The 19,117-nt window shown below is 38.4% G+C and overlaps 1 protein-coding gene across 1 annotated transcript in view; it reads right to left on the bottom strand.

Moving 5' to 3' along the window:
* The window catches only part of bbs9 (Bardet-Biedl syndrome 9), a 111,458-nt gene that overhangs the window by 84,570 nt on the left and 7,771 nt on the right, over positions 1 to 19,117 (bottom strand). Inside the window, 10 exon segments of the mRNA XM_051865661.1 lie at positions 283 to 387; positions 8,072 to 8,174; positions 8,261 to 8,314; positions 9,105 to 9,181; positions 11,461 to 11,642; positions 13,149 to 13,278; positions 13,551 to 13,635; positions 13,637 to 13,735; positions 13,833 to 13,917; positions 18,027 to 18,201. Coding sequence (XP_051721621.1) covers positions 283 to 387; positions 8,072 to 8,174; positions 8,261 to 8,314; positions 9,105 to 9,181; positions 11,461 to 11,642; positions 13,149 to 13,278; positions 13,551 to 13,635; positions 13,637 to 13,735; positions 13,833 to 13,917; positions 18,027 to 18,201 — 1,095 coding nt within the window.

Genomic DNA, 19,117 nt, shown 5'->3' with positions numbered 1-19,117 from the left:
CACTATTTTCAAAAGGACATAGAGAAAAAGAGAGCCAAAGAAAAGGGAAACTCCCGGATATTTTCAGGAAGTTTTCCAGCAGTCTCTGCCAACACAGACACCATCCAAGAGAAACGGCAGCACAAACGCAGTCTTTCTGCTGCTTTTTCTGCTTTGGCAAACATCCAGACATCTTGAAATGAGTAAAGGGCTTAAAGAAGTGAGGAAAGAAGCTAATGTGTTCCAGAGCTTCGAGATGGAGTCAGACAAACAGAGCGTGGGAGTGTCGTGAGGAGCTGGTACCTGTAGCCGAGCTGTAGGACACAGCGATGTCTCCGCTCATATCCGCCGGAGGATAGAGGCCGTTCAGAAACGCTGAGAATCTCACCACTGACTCACAGCCACTGCCTGTCAAACAAACAACATCAAACACACTGAGTTCAGAAAGGAATGCCATCATGTGTTCTGCAACATAAACACTGAAGTCCATGTTACTTCAAACCAATACAACACTGTAAACAGTCTTCTGTTGGGATAATGAACTGGAAGAAGAATGGATTATTCTGAATATTGGGTTACTTCACTCCTGAATCAAAGGGCAGTGTCTTTAATTGTCATAAAAATCTCACAACGCAAACAATATGAATGACCCTAAAATATATTACATTTACATTTTACATACTTTAGATTTTTCAATTTGTACTTTTGATTTTGGGGATATATATATATATATATAAATAATGGCTGCATGATTTGGGGGGGGGGGGTGATCTGACTGTGAATTTTTTCTGATAAAAATTGATTTTGCAATTTATAAAAAAAAAAAAAAAAAAAAAGCTCCAGGTACTATAAAATAATAATAATAATAATTATATATATATATATATATATATATATATATATATATATATATATATATATATATATATATATTATAAAACTATACAATACTAAAATACTAAAAATATTAAACAAAACAATAAACAAACAAATTAAAATATTACAATAGTAATATTCTTTATGTAAAATAAAAAAGTAATAATAAAAAAGTAATAATAAGGCTCAGTGGATTTTAAGAATTCAGATTGCAATAAAAAGAAATCTCCAGGTATGATGTACTTGTTTGTAGGGCCGCACAATTTGGCCAAAGTTTTTATGATTATATCTCAATACTATAAAATATTATTAATAATAATAATAAATAAATAAATAAATAATACTAAATAATACTAAAATAATACAAATATTAAGCAAAAAACAAAATAAAAAAATATTACTATTGTAACATTTAAATGTAAAATAAAAAAATATTTTTTATTTATTTATTTATTTCACAGTACAATTGTAAAATTACAAAACTAATATTTATGGCTGTCCTAATTCCTTATTTTTCAAATGTTTGAACCATTACTTTTAAGCCAGTTATAAGCATGTCTCATTATAAGTTTGGGAAGATGGTTTGTTCCCAAATGCACATTTTAAGTGACTCAAACTCAGAGCAGATGCAGAGATCATTTACAGTGAACCGAGCCGCTCTGAGCCGCTGAAAACACCGGCGGATCACGAACTGCTCAGGTGTGAATGAACACCGTACCACACTTGACTCTGAAACACTTCTGACATTGAACCGCTTCATCACATCACAGCCCATCACACTGCTCCATACTGCAATTTCAGCTTTATTTGGATTAATCGTGCAGCCCTTCTTTAATACACTGGAGCCTGTGCATTAGAGTGATTTTACCACAGTTAACAAGAGCCCTTAATGCCCCTTATCATTTGTTCAGTTGGTTTGTGTGTGTTCAGTAAGGTGATCTGCTTCAGGTGTAGTGTTGTGTGCATTCACACAGGTTGACTGAGCCGCAGTAATGCTGGATTGCGGAGCACTTAGATGAAGCGTCTGGCCCACCAGCGCACACAGACCCTCCGACTGTCACTCACTCTCTGTCTGAGCTCCTATCAGCTCATCGGGCGACAGCACTTTCTGTGTGCTTTAAAAGCTCTCTCTCTCTCTCTGGGAGGGCAAGCTTTTAACCTTTCCATCTGACTGCCGTGGGCAAACACTAGACCATCAGCCACCGTGCTGCTGGCAGAAAGCGTGACACCCCTTGTTTTAAACTGTCTAGCATCTAGGTGGTTAAATTAAGGCCATTTGTGCTGACCTCTCTTGACCTGCGCTGACAGTAGCCCACCCCTGGAATTCAGGAGACGCATTAGAAACACACACAGCACAAAAGCACTTAGACAGGAATTCCTTGGACAAAAGCAGCCAGATGCAGCGTGAGTGTGTGTTGTGTGGATTAAAGGGGCTTTTCGAAGTGTGTGTGACCTTTAGTATGACTTCTGACATCGCAGCACTTATGCGTTTACTGTTGATCCGCTTTACTGTTGATTTTGTAGTTATCGGCATTGGTCAATAGGTTTTTCTTTGTGTGTTTGAAGCATGACTTTTATTTTGACAGCGATGAGAACCCAGACGCACGAGCACCTGTTCTCCGTCTTCATTCGTTTATTGTCGTTATTTTGCAGTTTAATTTCAAATACTATAATAGGATTACATAATCAAATTAAATTAAATTAAATTAAAAAGTCAGTAACAAAATGTAGAACAAATGACTCATGGAATGATAATTGAGCAGATTCCTCCCATTTTACATGCAGTGTGCATCTTAAAATTATTCTTTATTCAAATTGTGATATACAAAAAGCAAGAAAAGAGCGTTCCCTTTACAGGCTCTTTAGAGCGCGAACACAAACAGCAGCTGTCTATCAGTGTGTATCGAACAGAGTCTGTACTCAATATTACTGGTACTACAAAAAGTCTGGTATCGTCACATTTTTACAATTTAAAAATTAACTAGATATACTTTTGTCAGCACTAGTTACAATGAAGAGAGCTTTATCACTTCTTACTTTATCACATAATGCCTGATTAGGGCATGTGCAGAGAATAATGTTTTGGAAAAAGTGTTTGAAAAGGGATCCAAAAGTAAAGGGACGGTCACATTCATACGCATGCGAATTCTGGAGGCCGGAAACACTCATGTGAAGTTTGGTGAACTTTGCCCTGTGAATTTCTATCGCGTGAAGACGTGTGACCAATACACTGTCAGAAAAAAAAGGTACGGTGCTTGTCACTGGGGCAGTACCCTAAAGTACAAAAGGGAAAAGGTACATCTTTATACCTAAATGGTCCATATTAGTACGTTAAAGGTACATATTTGTACTTTAAATGTGCATATTAGTACCTTTTTACCTTTGTACCTTAGGGTACTGCCCCAGTGACAAGCACCGTACCTTTTTTTCTGACAGTGTAGAAGATTGAAACGTCACAGTGCACGTTTAAATCTGCAGGACTGCAGTAAAGTGCATATCTTTACGTTTAGAATGTAGTATATGTTATTTATATTATCTTTTTAAGAAAGACGCTGCAGAGTGTGACATCATTTACGACTGTAGCAGTATCCAGAGAAAGTCATGTGTGACTGCGGCTTCAGAGTGAGGGATGTGACACATCCGTCCAGCTCTCAGGACTCAACCCCATCTGACCTGTCCATCACAGCTGATGAGGTTGAGAGTGACCTGTCAGTCACAGCCGATCTGAGGAGCTCCACTCAACACACATGTGCTGCTGATCTGAGACACAAACACTCCTCACTGGACCAACGATGAGCAGTCGCACTGGGTGAATTTCCTCAACTCAGCTGCCACATCTTCATCAAATTCATAAGATCTTTTCCAAAACCAAAAAAATTAGGACACCTGCTAAGATACCTACTTCAGCCAAATTCTAATGCAGCATGGCATTAATTCTTCATGGCCTGGTCAATCTCAGAACACACTGTGATGAGCCAAGAGGGCAGAAATGCTGATTATAACACTGAAAAGTGTTGATTAAAACAGTTCAGTGTAATTAAAACTGACTATTATTAGTGCATGCTATGAATCTTTACACTTATTTTATACTATTACACTTATTACGGAGCATTGCTGTGGCTGCACTGGGATACGGAACAAAGCTAGCAGTAATTTGTGAAGAAAATGACAAATCACACAAAAAAGGAAGCACATACTTCACGGTTAAACCTTCCTCAAATATTGACTGTGGTTTTGGAAACAGTACAGAACTGAAGCTCCTCATCTGGGACTGACAGAGTGCCGGCACAACAAAAGCACATGGACAGAGATGGCAAGAGATGGGGGGCATAGAGAACATCCTCAGCTCCTATCTTGTGGTCTGCTGTATTTACATTCCTGTGCTGACTGAAGAGAGTTTGAAAACCCGAAGAACACGCTTCCATCAACAACTCACCAATGCCACGGAGGCGTGCATACTTTCTTTCATGAGCCCCATAAAGAATTTGACAATTGGTATTGAAATAATATCACAATACCAGAATAAACCGATTTTTTTTTGCCTAGCCTTAAAGACTAAATCACACCGAAAATTAATTTTAAATGTGAATGTTAAATTGAAACTAAGTTTTCCATATTGACCCTTACAAATCAGAAATGTTTTTTTTCCTTCGCATGCCAAAACAAAATATGGTATAAAATAGGTTTTACAGCATTCCACATTATATCTTTGGTCTTCAGGTCTACAGTACTGCACAGACAGCCAAGTTTTATTAAAAGCCCATTTTGCCAGCGGTGAATTCCACCTTTAAAGCTTGAGATACAGATTATGGCTCATTAGAAACGTGTGACTCTGCCTACATTTCTGCAAAACTGGAAATATGTTGCTCCAGGTACATTTCACTGCACTTTTCACATGACATCCACAAGAGGCGCTATAAGCGATTTCATGTCTTCTCCACTGAAAACACAAAGGCATGTTTATTGCGTTGCTTGTAGCACATTTCATGGCACTTTCAAAGTGAAAAGTCCAGTGACTGCTGCTAAAGAGTGTGTTCAATTTTCTCAGAAACAGTTAAACATGACTATGGCAACATATTATTACGTTAGTTGTTGTTTGTATCACAGCAGTTTGGAAATAAAATGAATTAAAGGGTTAGTTTACCCAAAAATGAAATTTCTGTCATTTATTACTCACCCTCATGCCGTTCCACACCTGTAAGACCTTCGTTCATCTTCTGAACACAAATTGATGAAATTTTTGATGAAATCTGAGAGATATTTATTCCTCCATAGACTGCCTTTGCAACATAATCTTTAATGCTTCAAAACTAATCCATATGAATCAAGTGGTTTAGTCCAGATTTTCTAAAGAGACTCAATTGCTTTTTATGATGAACAGATTTCACACACGAGAATGAACCTTTGTTCTCGTGCGTCATTTACGTTAGGTTGAGCTTCTGTTTATGTTCGCAGATCAATGTCCACATGTGAGTAAAAGCATAATTAAATCTGTTTCTTATAAAAAGTGATCGAGTCTCTTTAGAAAATCTGGACTAAACCACTCGATTCATGTCGATCGATTCATTTCTGATCTCTTTATGAACTTTTGGAAGTGTCAAAGATCAAGTTGCAAAGGCGGAACAGACATCTCTCAGATTTCATCAAAAAGATCTTCATTTGTGTTCTGAAGACGAACAAAGGTCTTACGGGTGTGGAACGACATGAGGGTGAGGAATTAATGACAGAAATTTCATTTTGGGGTGAACTAACCCTTTAATATACCACCTACATTAAACCCTACCCTAAAAGCATGCGCATTTGCTGAACCAACTATGCTTCATTAGCTTCCTTCTACAAGGCTTTGAGCTCTTCTGTGGTGTGTCATGACATGTGTTTCACTGCACTTCTGTACAAGAGGAGCTACTGAGCAAGTTTACCATGTTAAAAAAGCCATACATATGGAGATGGTTGTGATGAAAACATCAAAATGTACAAGTTTACAAATCATGCACTATGGTAAAAGTGTTTAAGGGAATAACATATTGTGCAAGGAACTGCAAGAAAAGAAGACTTTATTAATCACTAATTTGCCCCTGTAATCATGATTTGTAGGAAAAGGGATAAAAGTCAGTGTTTTACTGCCTCTAGTGTTCATTTCAGCTGGAAACTGTACAGTATGTGCAGGAATGTTTTTGGCGTTTTGCAGAAATGTAGGCAGTCACATATTTCCAATGAATCTGGGTTGTTTAAGACACAATGTGTTCTGATGCCTATCTTTGTCTAAGTATGAACCGAGTGTGTGTGTACTGTACATTAACCGGGTAATGAGTATATATTACACACTGCCAAGCTCTAATGGCTCAGTTGTGTTGTTGGACTGGATGACATGAGGAAGTCTGGGGAAACTCGAGACTGAGGTCTTTCAGTAGAAATGTCTGAGTAAAGAGCTTGTCTGGGTTTAGCATCTCTTCCACATTACTGGCTTCTGGTTGGCCAACATCAAATTGAATGTCTCAGACATATTCTTTCAGCCACGCTCATAATTTACGCTCATGGCCTGATCGATTAAACCCAGGCTCATTGTGGCATTTCTGCAAAATGATATTATGAAGATTCCTGCACATTTCGCAACACTTTCAAAGTGAAATGTCCAATGAGTTGTGTGAAAAGAGCATTTAGTTTTATCCTAAGTAGATGAATGTGAATCTGTGAATATTTTATTACATTGGTTGAATGTTTTGGTTTACATTGGTCATAAGTGAAACATCTGGTGAGTGGCACTCAAAGGTTACTGCTCTATGGCGTTTGAAAATAACAGCATCTACACTAAGCCCTACTCTAAACATAACCGATAGTGTTAATAAGAGCAAACGTGAGATAGAAATATGCATATGCAACCAAAGCAACCGTGCCATACTAGTTTTTGAGCTATTTTATCATGTTTTTCATTTCTCTGGTGTTTCACAGGTCTCGTACCCGAGCGCTCCGTATTGCAAGTGCTCTGCTGTATCAGGTGAGGTACTGAGCAAGTTTACTACATCAAAAAAGCAATACATATGGCACTGCTTTAGTGATGCAAACACCAAAATGTATTAGTTTATGCACTATGGTAAAAGTGTTTGAGTTTCTAACAAAGAATCATGCAAAAGTAAGTCTTTATCAATCAATAATCTGCCCCTGTAATCTAGGGCTGCCCCCTCATAGTCGACCAAACATTAGTGGATGAGAAGAGGCTTAGTTGACCACATTTTAACTAGTCGGTTGATCACAGAAAAAACACTCCACAGGAAGTGGCGAAGTCATGCAGTCTGTGATGGACAGATCGTCGACACGGCTGGTCCATGTGGTAATTCTGTCAGGCAGGAAATCCAAACGTTCGCCTATCATTCATTGAACTGTGAACATGTAAGTTGTATTCTAACGTTAGCTGTTTTACACAGCTGCTCTCTCCAACATTAACCTAGATAAATGAGCACAGTCATTAGATGCGCATTCAAGTGTTTGAGCAGAGCGTGGAGATAAATTACTATTGCGAACAGACAGTCAGACACCTTCAGACACATTCATAATCATTACTTTAGCTAGTGCTTTACGTGTGCACTTGAGCGCCTAATTTATATTTTAAAGGCTCGTTATAATGCTTTAGTATTTCTCTGTAATGTAGAACAATGTTACATATAAAATTCTTTCTCAGTCCTGAAACTCAAACCACTTTCCGATGTAATCGCTAATCTGACGCCCTAGACAATGCCAAAGACAGTTCATTCACCTGTCAATCAACCACCGCACACACATCACGGGTTTTAAACTCGCTGGTGCAGCTTTAAAAGACAAGAACAAATCAAAACATTTGGATAAGGCCAACATATTCATACAAAAAAATGCTCAGAACGTCTCAGGTTTGTCTGGTTTGGTGATACAGAGCTCATTAAATATATTTATACACTTTGTACAGAAACAATCCGAAGAACGACCGCTTTATGTGGTTATGGTCTAAAAATGATATTCAAGATAGTCTGGATGGTAGTCAGGAATATATAATACATAGATAATATGAATTCATAACCCAAAGTACAGATTACACATTGTGAGACACTGCAAAAGATAACCCAGGGTTTAGAATTACTCAAGGGTTAATAATTTGAAGCATGAAATGATCAAAATCATTGAAGACCCATGAAAACATGGGTATGTTTGTGAAACAGTATGCTGAAAAAAGTAAAGACAGTCGTACTCATGGAGTCCAGCACGAACTGGTCCTGTGTGACGGCTAGAGGAGGCTGAACACACACCGTCATCTTCGGGCTCTGCACCACAGTACGACTCCTTATCTTCACCTGGGAGTGAAGCACACATTCAGGACATGATCACCTCAGCTTCAGAGAGCACTACACACGTTTTTCAGAAGAAAACCTGCACTCACCTGAACTGTGACAGAGGGGACAGGCATGCCGTTCATCTCCGCCATGACAGCACACTGTGAGAATAGAACTGAGATTAAATGAACTGAGAAATCACCACCACACAATCACACACTGTGTGCTCAGCAGACGGACAGAAAGTGTGCACACTATATAGAGACAAAACAGTATCTGCAACTTCAATCAATGTGACAAACCCTTCTGTTGGGGACATCCTCAAAGGTAAAAATGAATGATAATTTTTTAGGGTTAGAGTTTGATTTAGTCTGAAGTCATTAATTATTAATAAATAATTCTACTTTTTTAAAAAAAAAAGCATGAAAGCTTTTTTCCGCAACAGAATAAAAAAAAATTAAAAAAAAGGTAATTAAGACTTCTTAATCTCACAAATCTGACTTTTTTCTTACAATTTCGAGTTTATGTCTAACAATTTGGACTTTATAACTTTATAACAGCAACGGCGACCGGAAGTAAACTGCTAACTGCCATAGCCAAAGAGGACGGCGTAACGGATCATTTAATCATTTAACAAAACACAATAAAAAGTCATTTAAAAAAAGCAAGAGAAGGATTGCTTATGGCATTAAATTATATACAGATACAATTAAAATGCCACATAACCATAAAACAAAACATTTACTTATCTAATCTGTCATGTATTAACGACTACAGCAAATCAGCTGTTGTCCTGTAGTACACGGTTACAGCAGAACGTCAGGAAGTAGCAGTTACATTCACAACAGAACGCCACTGCCATTCCATCAGCAGCTGTTGCTTAAAGTCCCTAATATCATTAGCTTTGCATGAGAATGATATGGTATGTTCTGATGAGATGAGTGTTTGTACCGAGACTTCGTCCAGCTTAGACGAGACGACGGCGGTCAGACTGAGCTCTTCTTCTGTCTCTGCCCTCGGGAGGATGTCTGGAGAAACATCACACATACAAACACACAAAATTATACTTTTTGTGAACAGAACTTTCAGATCTAGGACAGGACCTGCATTTTTTTTTGGAATATACTTTGTTCATATTTTTAATAATCTGAAATGTGCTCTGATTATATTCCAATCTGATTTATTCTAATGCAATTAAGGGCAATCATGCAAAGCACACACAGATACACAATACTGCCAAAAGTTTTGGGACACCTGCCTTTACGTGCACATGAACTTTAATGACATCCCATTCTTAATCCTCAACTCTTCTGGGAAGGCTTTCCACAAGGTTTAGGAGTGTGTTTATGGGAATTTTTGACCCTTCTTCTAGAAGCGCATTTGTGAGGTCAGGTAGTGACGTTGGACGAGAAGGCCTGGCTCACAGTCTCCGCTCTAATTCATCCCAAAGGTGTTCTATCAGGTTGAGGTCAGGACTCTGTGCAGGCCAGTCAAGTTCCTCCACACCAAACTCGCTCACCCATGTCTTTATGGACCTTGCTTTGTGCACTGGTGCGCAGTCATGTTGGAACAGGAAGCGGCCATCCCCAAACTGTTCCCACAAAGTTAAAAGCATGAAATTGTCCAAAATGTCTTGGTATGCTGAAGCATTAAGAGTTCCTTTCACTGGAACTAAGGGGCCAAGCCCAACCCCTGAAAAACAACCCCACACCATAATCCCCCCTTCACCAAACTTTACACTTGGCACAATGCAGTCAGGCAAGTACAGTTCTCCTGACAACCACCAAACCCAGACTCGTCCATCAGATTGCCAGACAGAGAAGCGTGATTGGTCACTCCAGAGAACACGTCTCCACTGCTCTAGAGTCCAGTGGCGGTGTGCTTTACACCACTGCATCCGACGCATTGCATTGCACTTGGTGATGTGAGGCTTGGATGCAGCTGCTCGGCCATGGAAACCCATTCCATGAAGCTCTCTATGCACTGTTCTTGAGCTAATCTGAAGGCCACATGAAGTTTGGAGGTCTGTAGCTATTGACTCTGCAGAAAGTTGGCGACTTCATGGCCTAACACTTCATGGCTGAGTTGCTGTTGTTCCCAATTGCTTCCACTTTGTTATGATACCACTAACAGTTGACCGTGGAATATTTAGTAGTGAGGAAATTTCACGAATGGACTTATTGCACAGGTGGCAACCTTTCACGGTACCACGCTTGAATTCACTGAGCTCCTTAGAGCGACCCATTCTTTCACAAATGTTTGTAGAAGCAGTGATGTTTGCATGCCTAGGTGCTTGATTTTATACACCTGTGGCCATGGAAGTGATCGGAACACCTGAATTCAATGATTTGGAGGGGTGTCCCAATACTTTTGGCAATATAGTGTATAACAGTTCTAGCATTACTAACATTATATCACAGCTTATTTGTCCTCAAACTAAAACACAGAATTTTAACATTTTTTTGCACCTGTGAAGTTTGCTCAAAATAACAGAAATCATTAATTATCTTTTTTATGTTTTTCAAATGCTGTACATGATGGTAAATATCAGTCAGTTATTGTTGATTTAGAATTAACTGTTTAACTGTGTGTTTGTACAGTTGTGGGTTTGAGTTTTTATCTTCCCTCACGTTCATCTTTAACTCAGTTAGTCAAGGTTTCAGTTTCACTTTAAATTCGTTTAGGCCTGGTGTTTATAATAAGTGTTGTTTATAATGAATGCCTCTATGATTTATGTTTATTTTAGACTTTTTTCTGTATACCATTAAATTTGAACCTTTTTTATGGAGTGAAGGAAAATAAAATACAAGTTTGTAAATGTTTCATTTCACTTATCACATATTTTACATTATTTCTGAATGTAATAATAAAATGTGATTTATCTGTGGGTTTTTTTTCTCTCAACAATGCAATTTTGACCTGGTGTGAGATATACTCAGCTGTGACTTTTTCTGGAAAATGTGGCAATCAGGATTTAATTGTGATTGTTAGGCTATGATATTATTAATCAAAATCTTTTTTTCCTGACCACTCGGCCGTGGTTACATTAGCAGCAAAGATACGCTGATTCAAAGGTGGAAAACATCACTTCGTTTTGCTAAAACATTATGTCAAACACACATGAAGAAAGTAAACAGAGCATAATTTGATTTCCTGCTGACCCAGTCATAAATAAATGGAAGGAGTTGTTTAAAGCCCAGAGGCTCGTCTTTGATCAGGCACAGGTCTGGCGTTCAGTTTGGTGTAAATTTGATCTTTGCTACAAGCCTTTATTTGGCTAAACATCTGTGCGTCGATCACACAGTACCTTGAGTTCTGGTGGCCTCGCGAATAACCTTCTGCAGCACCTTCATCTCTGTGTCCACCTCATCATAGTTGACCTCACGGGCCTCCACTTTGGGTGCGGTGAAGAAGGACGGGTCCGTGCCCATGTACGAGCACTGGAGCCGGCCGTCAGAGCTCAGCGTCACCACCAAACCCCTCAGCTCCCTCAAACACACAACACAAACACTCACATGCACATCTGTCTTCAAACAACAACAGTCAAGTTATTAGCTTACAGGGTAAAGTGTCTATTTTAGATGCTGCTTTTCACTGTTTTTTATAGTCAGTGTCAGTGTTTTTTATAGTCCTTTTTAGTGGACATTCCTTAAACTGAAAGTGCTGCACATCATTTAAAACAAGTAGACTTGTTTGGAAAAAGGTGGATATTGGCATGTGTCTTATTTGGATTGCTTCTGCTAAGATGAACAGATGAATTTGCATTTGTTTGACAGTTTATTTGGACACAGGGGCTTTAACCCGAAGGATATGGGAAGTGTTTCTCCTCCCTTGATAAGCCCATTTGTTATGCTATCCTAACTATGCGTGGTTGTATGGTTAGATGCATTTTATTATTTATCTTTAACATAGTAGAGTTTGGGAAAGTGAAGGTGTGAGCGGTGACGTGTGTGTGCTGAAGATGTGAACTGAGACGAGCGCAGCAGCTCATTTAGGAGGCGCTGACAGACGCTCTTTTAATGTGAGGCCAGCAGAAGAGAGACGGGACGGACAATGGCAGAGCGAGTGACCCGTGCAGGACGGCCGGACAGACGTATCTGTTACCTCGCCGTATGAGAACCACTCTGAGCAAACAGTCCCACAAACACTGAGCACTTCAAAGACACAGAGCTACAGCTGCTCCATTCAAACAGATTTGGATCAATTCTGGAATCGACTGGAATTGATTCTTGTGTTTTAAAGATTGGAGGAACATGTTCATCTAATCTCGCTGTGACTACGTGACATGAAGGCTTACCTCCTTTTAAACTTCCTTAGTATTCATTAAATATTATCAGCATCTATTATCTCTTCATGTAGTCCAGCTCAAAACATTCCAGTGTGGACAACAGAACAAACCAGTTTCAATATTCGAATGCTCTTCGACATTCACGATCACAGAACGAAGCAGGTGACAACAAACCTCATTAACCTGAGTGAATGAAAGGCAGTAATCTTATTTAGCGATATGTGTTCACACGTATGGCTTTATTTGAATGTTTCGGCGTGACATACCATGACACTGAGTTACACAATGACATCATTACATGACACCGTAAAAGAACGGCTGCAATCAATTTTTTAAACAAATTAGCGGCGTCCCAATTTAGAGGCTGCATCCTTGAATGAATGAATGATTCAATGACTCACTCGTAAAGACTTGTTTCATTACTGGATGAATCAGCATTTTTGAATGAATCTCTTGAATGAATGATTCACTGACTCACTCGTAAAGACTTGTTTCATTACTGGATGAATCAGCGTTTTTGAACGAAATGAAAGATTCAATGACATATTTTTTTATCAGTCACTTATCACCACCTACTAGTGTAACGACGTAATTGATACAGTCTTTATTTGAAGCGGTGTTGTCAGGTGTTTCTATGAAGAATGGAGGTTAAGGAGATTAAGGACAGACAGGAGAGATTTATTTGGGCAGAACCAACGCTCACTTACGGGAAATTAGCGACGCGTACGGTCACAGGCACACAGGACAGCTGGGCCGCCCACTTCAGCGTCATATCCTGGTACACCAGCAGCATGTTGTTATGGTTACACATCAGGACGTTGGTGGAACCCTCGGAAACTGAGGACAGAAGACAGCTGAGTATGAAGGAGGAAGTGTGTTCAGATGGCCTGTGGTCTCTGAAGTCAATGAAGTAGGTTAATGATAGACTGCAGCCACTTCCACACCACCAGCAGACGTCCATCTCTCACTTTCCTATAAACCAACACACACATCTCCGCTTCTGTGGCCAAACACACAAAATCATCTCTGGCAAATATTTTTTCTTGTTTTGAGCATAAATGGAAGGTTTCCATGTGCTGTAGAAATGTAAACAGGACAGTGTGGCTCACCTGATGCGTAGGGCAGGAAACAGCTGGGGTTGAACTCCAGTTTCTTCATGAAGCGGATCTGACCATTATCCTTGAGACAAAACAAGGTTTCTCTCCCCCAGAACAAAGATGGAGGACATCACTGGAGATGTGTTGGGCACACAGATATCTAGAGCCTCTTCTCCTAACACCAGTGTCCAGTCAGCCTGGACACACACACACACACACACACACACACGGTCATGTCTGGAAGCAGACACTCACACTGGACACAGCAGCATATTCAGTGGTCAAGATACACACCGTCAGTCTCTTCCCTGAGCTCTTGCTCTGCTGATCAGAGTCTTGTCGGGTGTCTGCATCTGTGGCCACAGCCAGCGTCTCATACCTGCATTTAACAGAGCAGAGGACGAACAAAACACAGAGATTCCTCAGTGCTTCAATATTCACTTCACCACAACACTGATGCACTGAAGCACACTAGAGCCGAAACAAGGTTTCTTTCAACAAAAACACTCATACTTCAGTTTTAATGAATATTTTCACGGATATTAACCTTGTACAACAGTGCCATAATCTAGTGACGTGACATTCATTAATTGCATTATTAATTATTTATTTTTTCATATTCAGACATGTCCCATGATTTGTCAACAGGGTTGCAAAAGTTGCAAAACACGTGATATAAAACATATAATACTGTATTTAGATTGACCGCTGAAGTGGATGATGGGCCTCATCGATGGAGTTTGAATGTGCCTTATGAAAGTGTTTTGTTTCAAAAGAGCAAGAAAATCCTGTTTTGAATTTGCGATATGACCCCAGGTTTCTACTGAATTCCTCTTGGGTGGGTTTGAGCAAACGCTTATCGAAACGAGACACAGCAGTGATCATTTAGCTCTGAGAGCATGTTCAGTACTGTCTGTGTGTGTGTGTGTGCGTGCGTGCGTGCGTGCGTGCGTGCGTGCGTGCGTGCGCACGCACATGTCTGTACCAGATCAAACGCTGTATTGAGAAATCTCAGTCCTCCACAGCTATCAGCAGGTCATGAGCAGTATTATAGTGAAGAAACATTATATTTTCTTCTAAAAGGTTCACTCAAAAATCTTCGGAACACAAATAAAGATATTTTAATGAAATCTGAGAGATTTCTGTCCCTCCGTTGGAGGGCCCATCCCACCAAAACACTGACAGCTCAAAACTTTCATAAAACATTGTAAACATAAATTCTAGTCGTTATGAATAAAGCAGTTTAATTCAAGTCCTGATGGCTTTATATGATGAACAGGTTTAATAAGGCTTTTAATCACATATAAACATTGATTAACAGATATAACAGATAGAGCACATCAAATATGGCAGACGGAGGCGCAACCGTGATTGTTTGACATGAAAGAACCAATTATGAATGATCTCACGCAAAAACAAATGAGGTTGTTCACATAAGTCAAGCGCTAATCAATTTTATGAAAATCTATGTTATTAGTTTAATGAAGTTAGTGTCCATAACCAGAAACATTACATACATGAGCTGTTAGGAACGTATTGTTCTTGAGGAGAATGTGAGGAGAATGTAAGAGGATATTAGACCATTATAAGAAATTTCAGCTAAAGGAAGCAATGTCAACAAGTACAGATCTAAGGCATTAATATGTGCTTAATAAGTACTAATAAACAGCCAATATTCTAGTAATAAGCACGCTAATAAGCAACTAGTTAAAAGACCCTAAAATAAAGTGTTACCGATATTTTTCTTGAATAAAGATTTCTAAAGTCGAATTTCTAAAATTGACATTATGATTAAATTGGTATTGCTTAATCACATGAGTACTAAAGCATTCAGTCATGAACATCTGAGTATGTGAATAAAGCAGGATAAACTTGACACCATCACTAAAGCTCAGATCCTAGATTTACAGTTTGACTGTGCTGTTGCTCATGTTCACCACAGTGAAACAGTAATATTGTGAAATTAATTGCAATATAAAGCAACTTTTTCCATTTTAATATATTTTTTAAAAATCTTTGATGGCAAAGCTCTTTTTTAAACAGGCATCTTATGTCAGATTACTTATAGACATGTGGTTATACGGTAATACCATATCTCAAGATAATGAGCATGCATGTCGACCCCTCGATATTGACCGAGGGAGTGAGTCTACTCATGTACACTTCAGGCAGATCCATAGACCAGAATGCAACACGATTGTGACATCACAACAATGAGGGAAGGAAGTGATAAAAGCTTCAGTAACTATTGTGATATTAGGATTTGATACGGTCACATGCCTAGATACCAAATGTGTCTGGAAAAGAAACATGACCCGTATCATTTGCAATGCAGCAAAAATAAACAGCGCCGATCAATCGATGGAAATTTGATTCGATGTAAAACATTCCCTTGTCACATTTCTAAGGATAATAGTGTTACACCCAACCTTCCATAATCACAAATATATCACTTCTACACCTGTTTGTGTCTCTGCTACACTCCTGTACAACAGAGACATATTTCAAGATATGAACCAGGAATGATGTATGGAATGCCCAGACATTAGAGGATTTTCTGTGATTTTGTGGATGATGATATTTTGACGACACTGAGTGTGTTTTTGTGCTGGTTTAGGTCTGTCGTGGACCGCTGACTCATGAAGCTTTTCATCTTCTTCATATTCTGTGCGGTGGTTCATTCACAGCAGTGACAGAATTAACTTTTCCAACAGGTTTAAATTGATTTTTACCTTTATAAGAGCAATATTTCTAACCTAATTAAATGTATGCATCAGCTTTTATGTCTTACATTTATTGAATAAATCCAATTAGAATAATAAGACACTATAGGGCTGTTCCCAATCAAATGAAATCAGTATCAACATCTTTGCAGAGGTGCACAGAAGACTGTTTAATGAATACATGTAACCTGCAGTTACAAATGCATAAATAATGTTTTCAGATTCATGTTTTAAAAATAAGATGCTGAATATTGAGATATGAAACTATTAAAAAAAAAAAAAAAAAAAAAGAAATATAAAAGAGTCATTCATCAACTGACTCGTTCAAACGCCTGATTCATTTTAGGAATGAAGAAGTTCCCTGCGTCCCAGTGTCCATACTGTCCATCCTAAACAGTTGTGAGATTAGAATAAGTTTGTCACAGAGCATAGTATGTTGAAAAGAGTACGTCAAAAGTACACGGATGGTCTACTATTTCCGGTAGATTTTCCAAGTGTGGATCCGTGCACACTATAACGGCTAATATTGACCACAACCCACTGCGCTTTGGAGGAGGATTCAGTTCAGAACTACAAACACGAATAAAAAAAGTGTTTAAAAAGCTACAAATATGGCGGATGTGCACAACCGACGATAAGTAGAGATGTTTAGATAAAGGAGTCTGAGTGATTAATAATCAACATTTAACCTGATAAAAAACATGTACTCAATGTTATCCATGTTATATTTAATCTGCAACAACAATGTGAACTTTTATAAAGATCCGTTTGGCCATTAACTTTTAAATGCATCATTATGCAAAAATATGAGGAGTCTCCACATGAAAGACCCACGACTGCAGATCAATATGCTTCTTTCCTCTCCGATATGGTAGGAAATTAAATAAAATGTGGAGGATGTTAACTGTGACAAAATGATTGACAGGCCAGTTTAACAGGTTACTCGTAGCTATGCAACAGAGCGTCCGTTAAAGACACAATTTAATGATGTGATAGCTTGTCTACTCTTCTGCTACACACTCAAACGTATCTACTTTTTCTTCACAAAAAGAGTACATGCTTTTAGTGCGTAGTATAAGTGAATTGGGAACGCAACACGAGACTGTCTTAATGAGTGAGTCATTGAATAATTCATTCAACCGATTTGTTCAAAAGGACTGATTCATTTTCTGATAATATCAGATCACACATCATTAAAACAACAATAAGGGTTATGTGCAACAAACTTCTGTATTCTGTAAAACAGGTCGCATCACTGTTTTACTCAAGATGCCATCATGTCAAAGACGAGCATAACCGATGTCCATCACATACGCAGATTGATATCTAAAAGGTTTTTTATTTTTCTTCTTCTCATTAACATTTACACTCTAAAAAAAGCTGGGTTGCTTCAACCCATGTTTGGATCAAATATGGACAAACCCAACCGTTGGGTTTAAAATTTAATTTAAAAATTTAATTTTCCATATTTGACCCAAACATGGGTTGAAACAACCCAGCATTTTTTAGAGTGTAGATATTTAAATCAAATAAAACGTCGACAATAAAAAAGAACTAGCTAGGTTAGCTGAATACCTTGAAAGCCCATAGATATCGCTGTCAGTTACTACTGCCGTTAACACTTTCTCTGACAAGACCTGTTTTCCTGTTAGCTTGTCCTGTTACGAAATTATTGCAGATGATATATATCCTGTAAGCTCAATAAGAATTAATCTGAGTATGGGACATATATCCAGTGACTGTACATGAAGTGCGTGTGTCTGACCTGTAGCACTCCACCTGCCGTGTGGAGGAGACGGTGATGAAGGAGTCTGTGCGGATACAGTAGCTGAGCGGGCCGGGCAACAGGAACCCCGGCAGGAAGCGACCGAAACCATAACTCTCCTGCTCGAAAAACATCAGCATCCCATCCATGGACTGGATACAGATGAAATGATGACCTGCAGAGATGCAGAAGAAACACGCGGCTGAGCCCAGAGAAGACAAGGACACATGCAATAATATAAAGCAGATAAAGCTTCAACCAGGAGCAAACACATTTTTATTTTCACATATTTTATATATACAGTGGGTACGGAAAGTATTCAGACCCCCTTAAATTTTTCACTCTTTGTTATATTGCAAATATAATAAATCTGCAAAAATGTCAACAATTCTGTGTTTTTCTGTCAATATGGGGTGCTGTGTGTACATTAATGAGGGAAAAAAAATGAACTTAAATGATTTTAGCAAATGGCTGCAATATAACAGAGTGAAAAATATAAGGGGGTCTGAATACTTTCCGTACCCACTGTGTGTATATATATATATACATATATATATATATATATATATATATATTAGTTCAAATGTTGACTACATACAGTAGTCAACATTTGAAGTGGATCAAAACCTTTCATCAAAGTTGTCCTAAAACCTTCTTCTTAGGACAACTTTGATGAACTTTTTTTAACAACTTCAAATGTTGACTACTGTATATAATTATTAGCCCAAATTTCCCCTATTAACAATATTACACACACACCAATGTTACATGTTTACCTTTATTAATATTATTACATTTTTCTTTTTATTATCATTTAAAAAATAAATAAATAACTAATAATAATAACATCACCTCTAAAGACCAAGTAATATCTTGTAGGTCATTTATGGTGCATCTTGGTAAATTAATGTTTGTCTGGCCTTGAAGCAGCTCATCCAATCAGAATTTAGAGTCACAACTATACATTTAATAATAACAAACAAACATCCAATAGAATAGCAAGGCTAACGTATGAATTCATATGTGTATTGTGTTTGTATCACATGTTCTCTGGCTTGTTCTGTAGGGTTGATATTTTTCACTCTTAGCTG

The sequence above is a fragment of the Ctenopharyngodon idella genome, chromosome 16, assembly GCF_019924925.1.
Source record: "Ctenopharyngodon idella isolate HZGC_01 chromosome 16, HZGC01, whole genome shotgun sequence".
NCBI lineage: Eukaryota > Metazoa > Chordata > Actinopteri > Cypriniformes > Xenocyprididae > Ctenopharyngodon > Ctenopharyngodon idella.
Note: the sequence above shows the minus strand (reverse complement) of the source record. Positions and strands in the feature narration are given on the sequence as shown.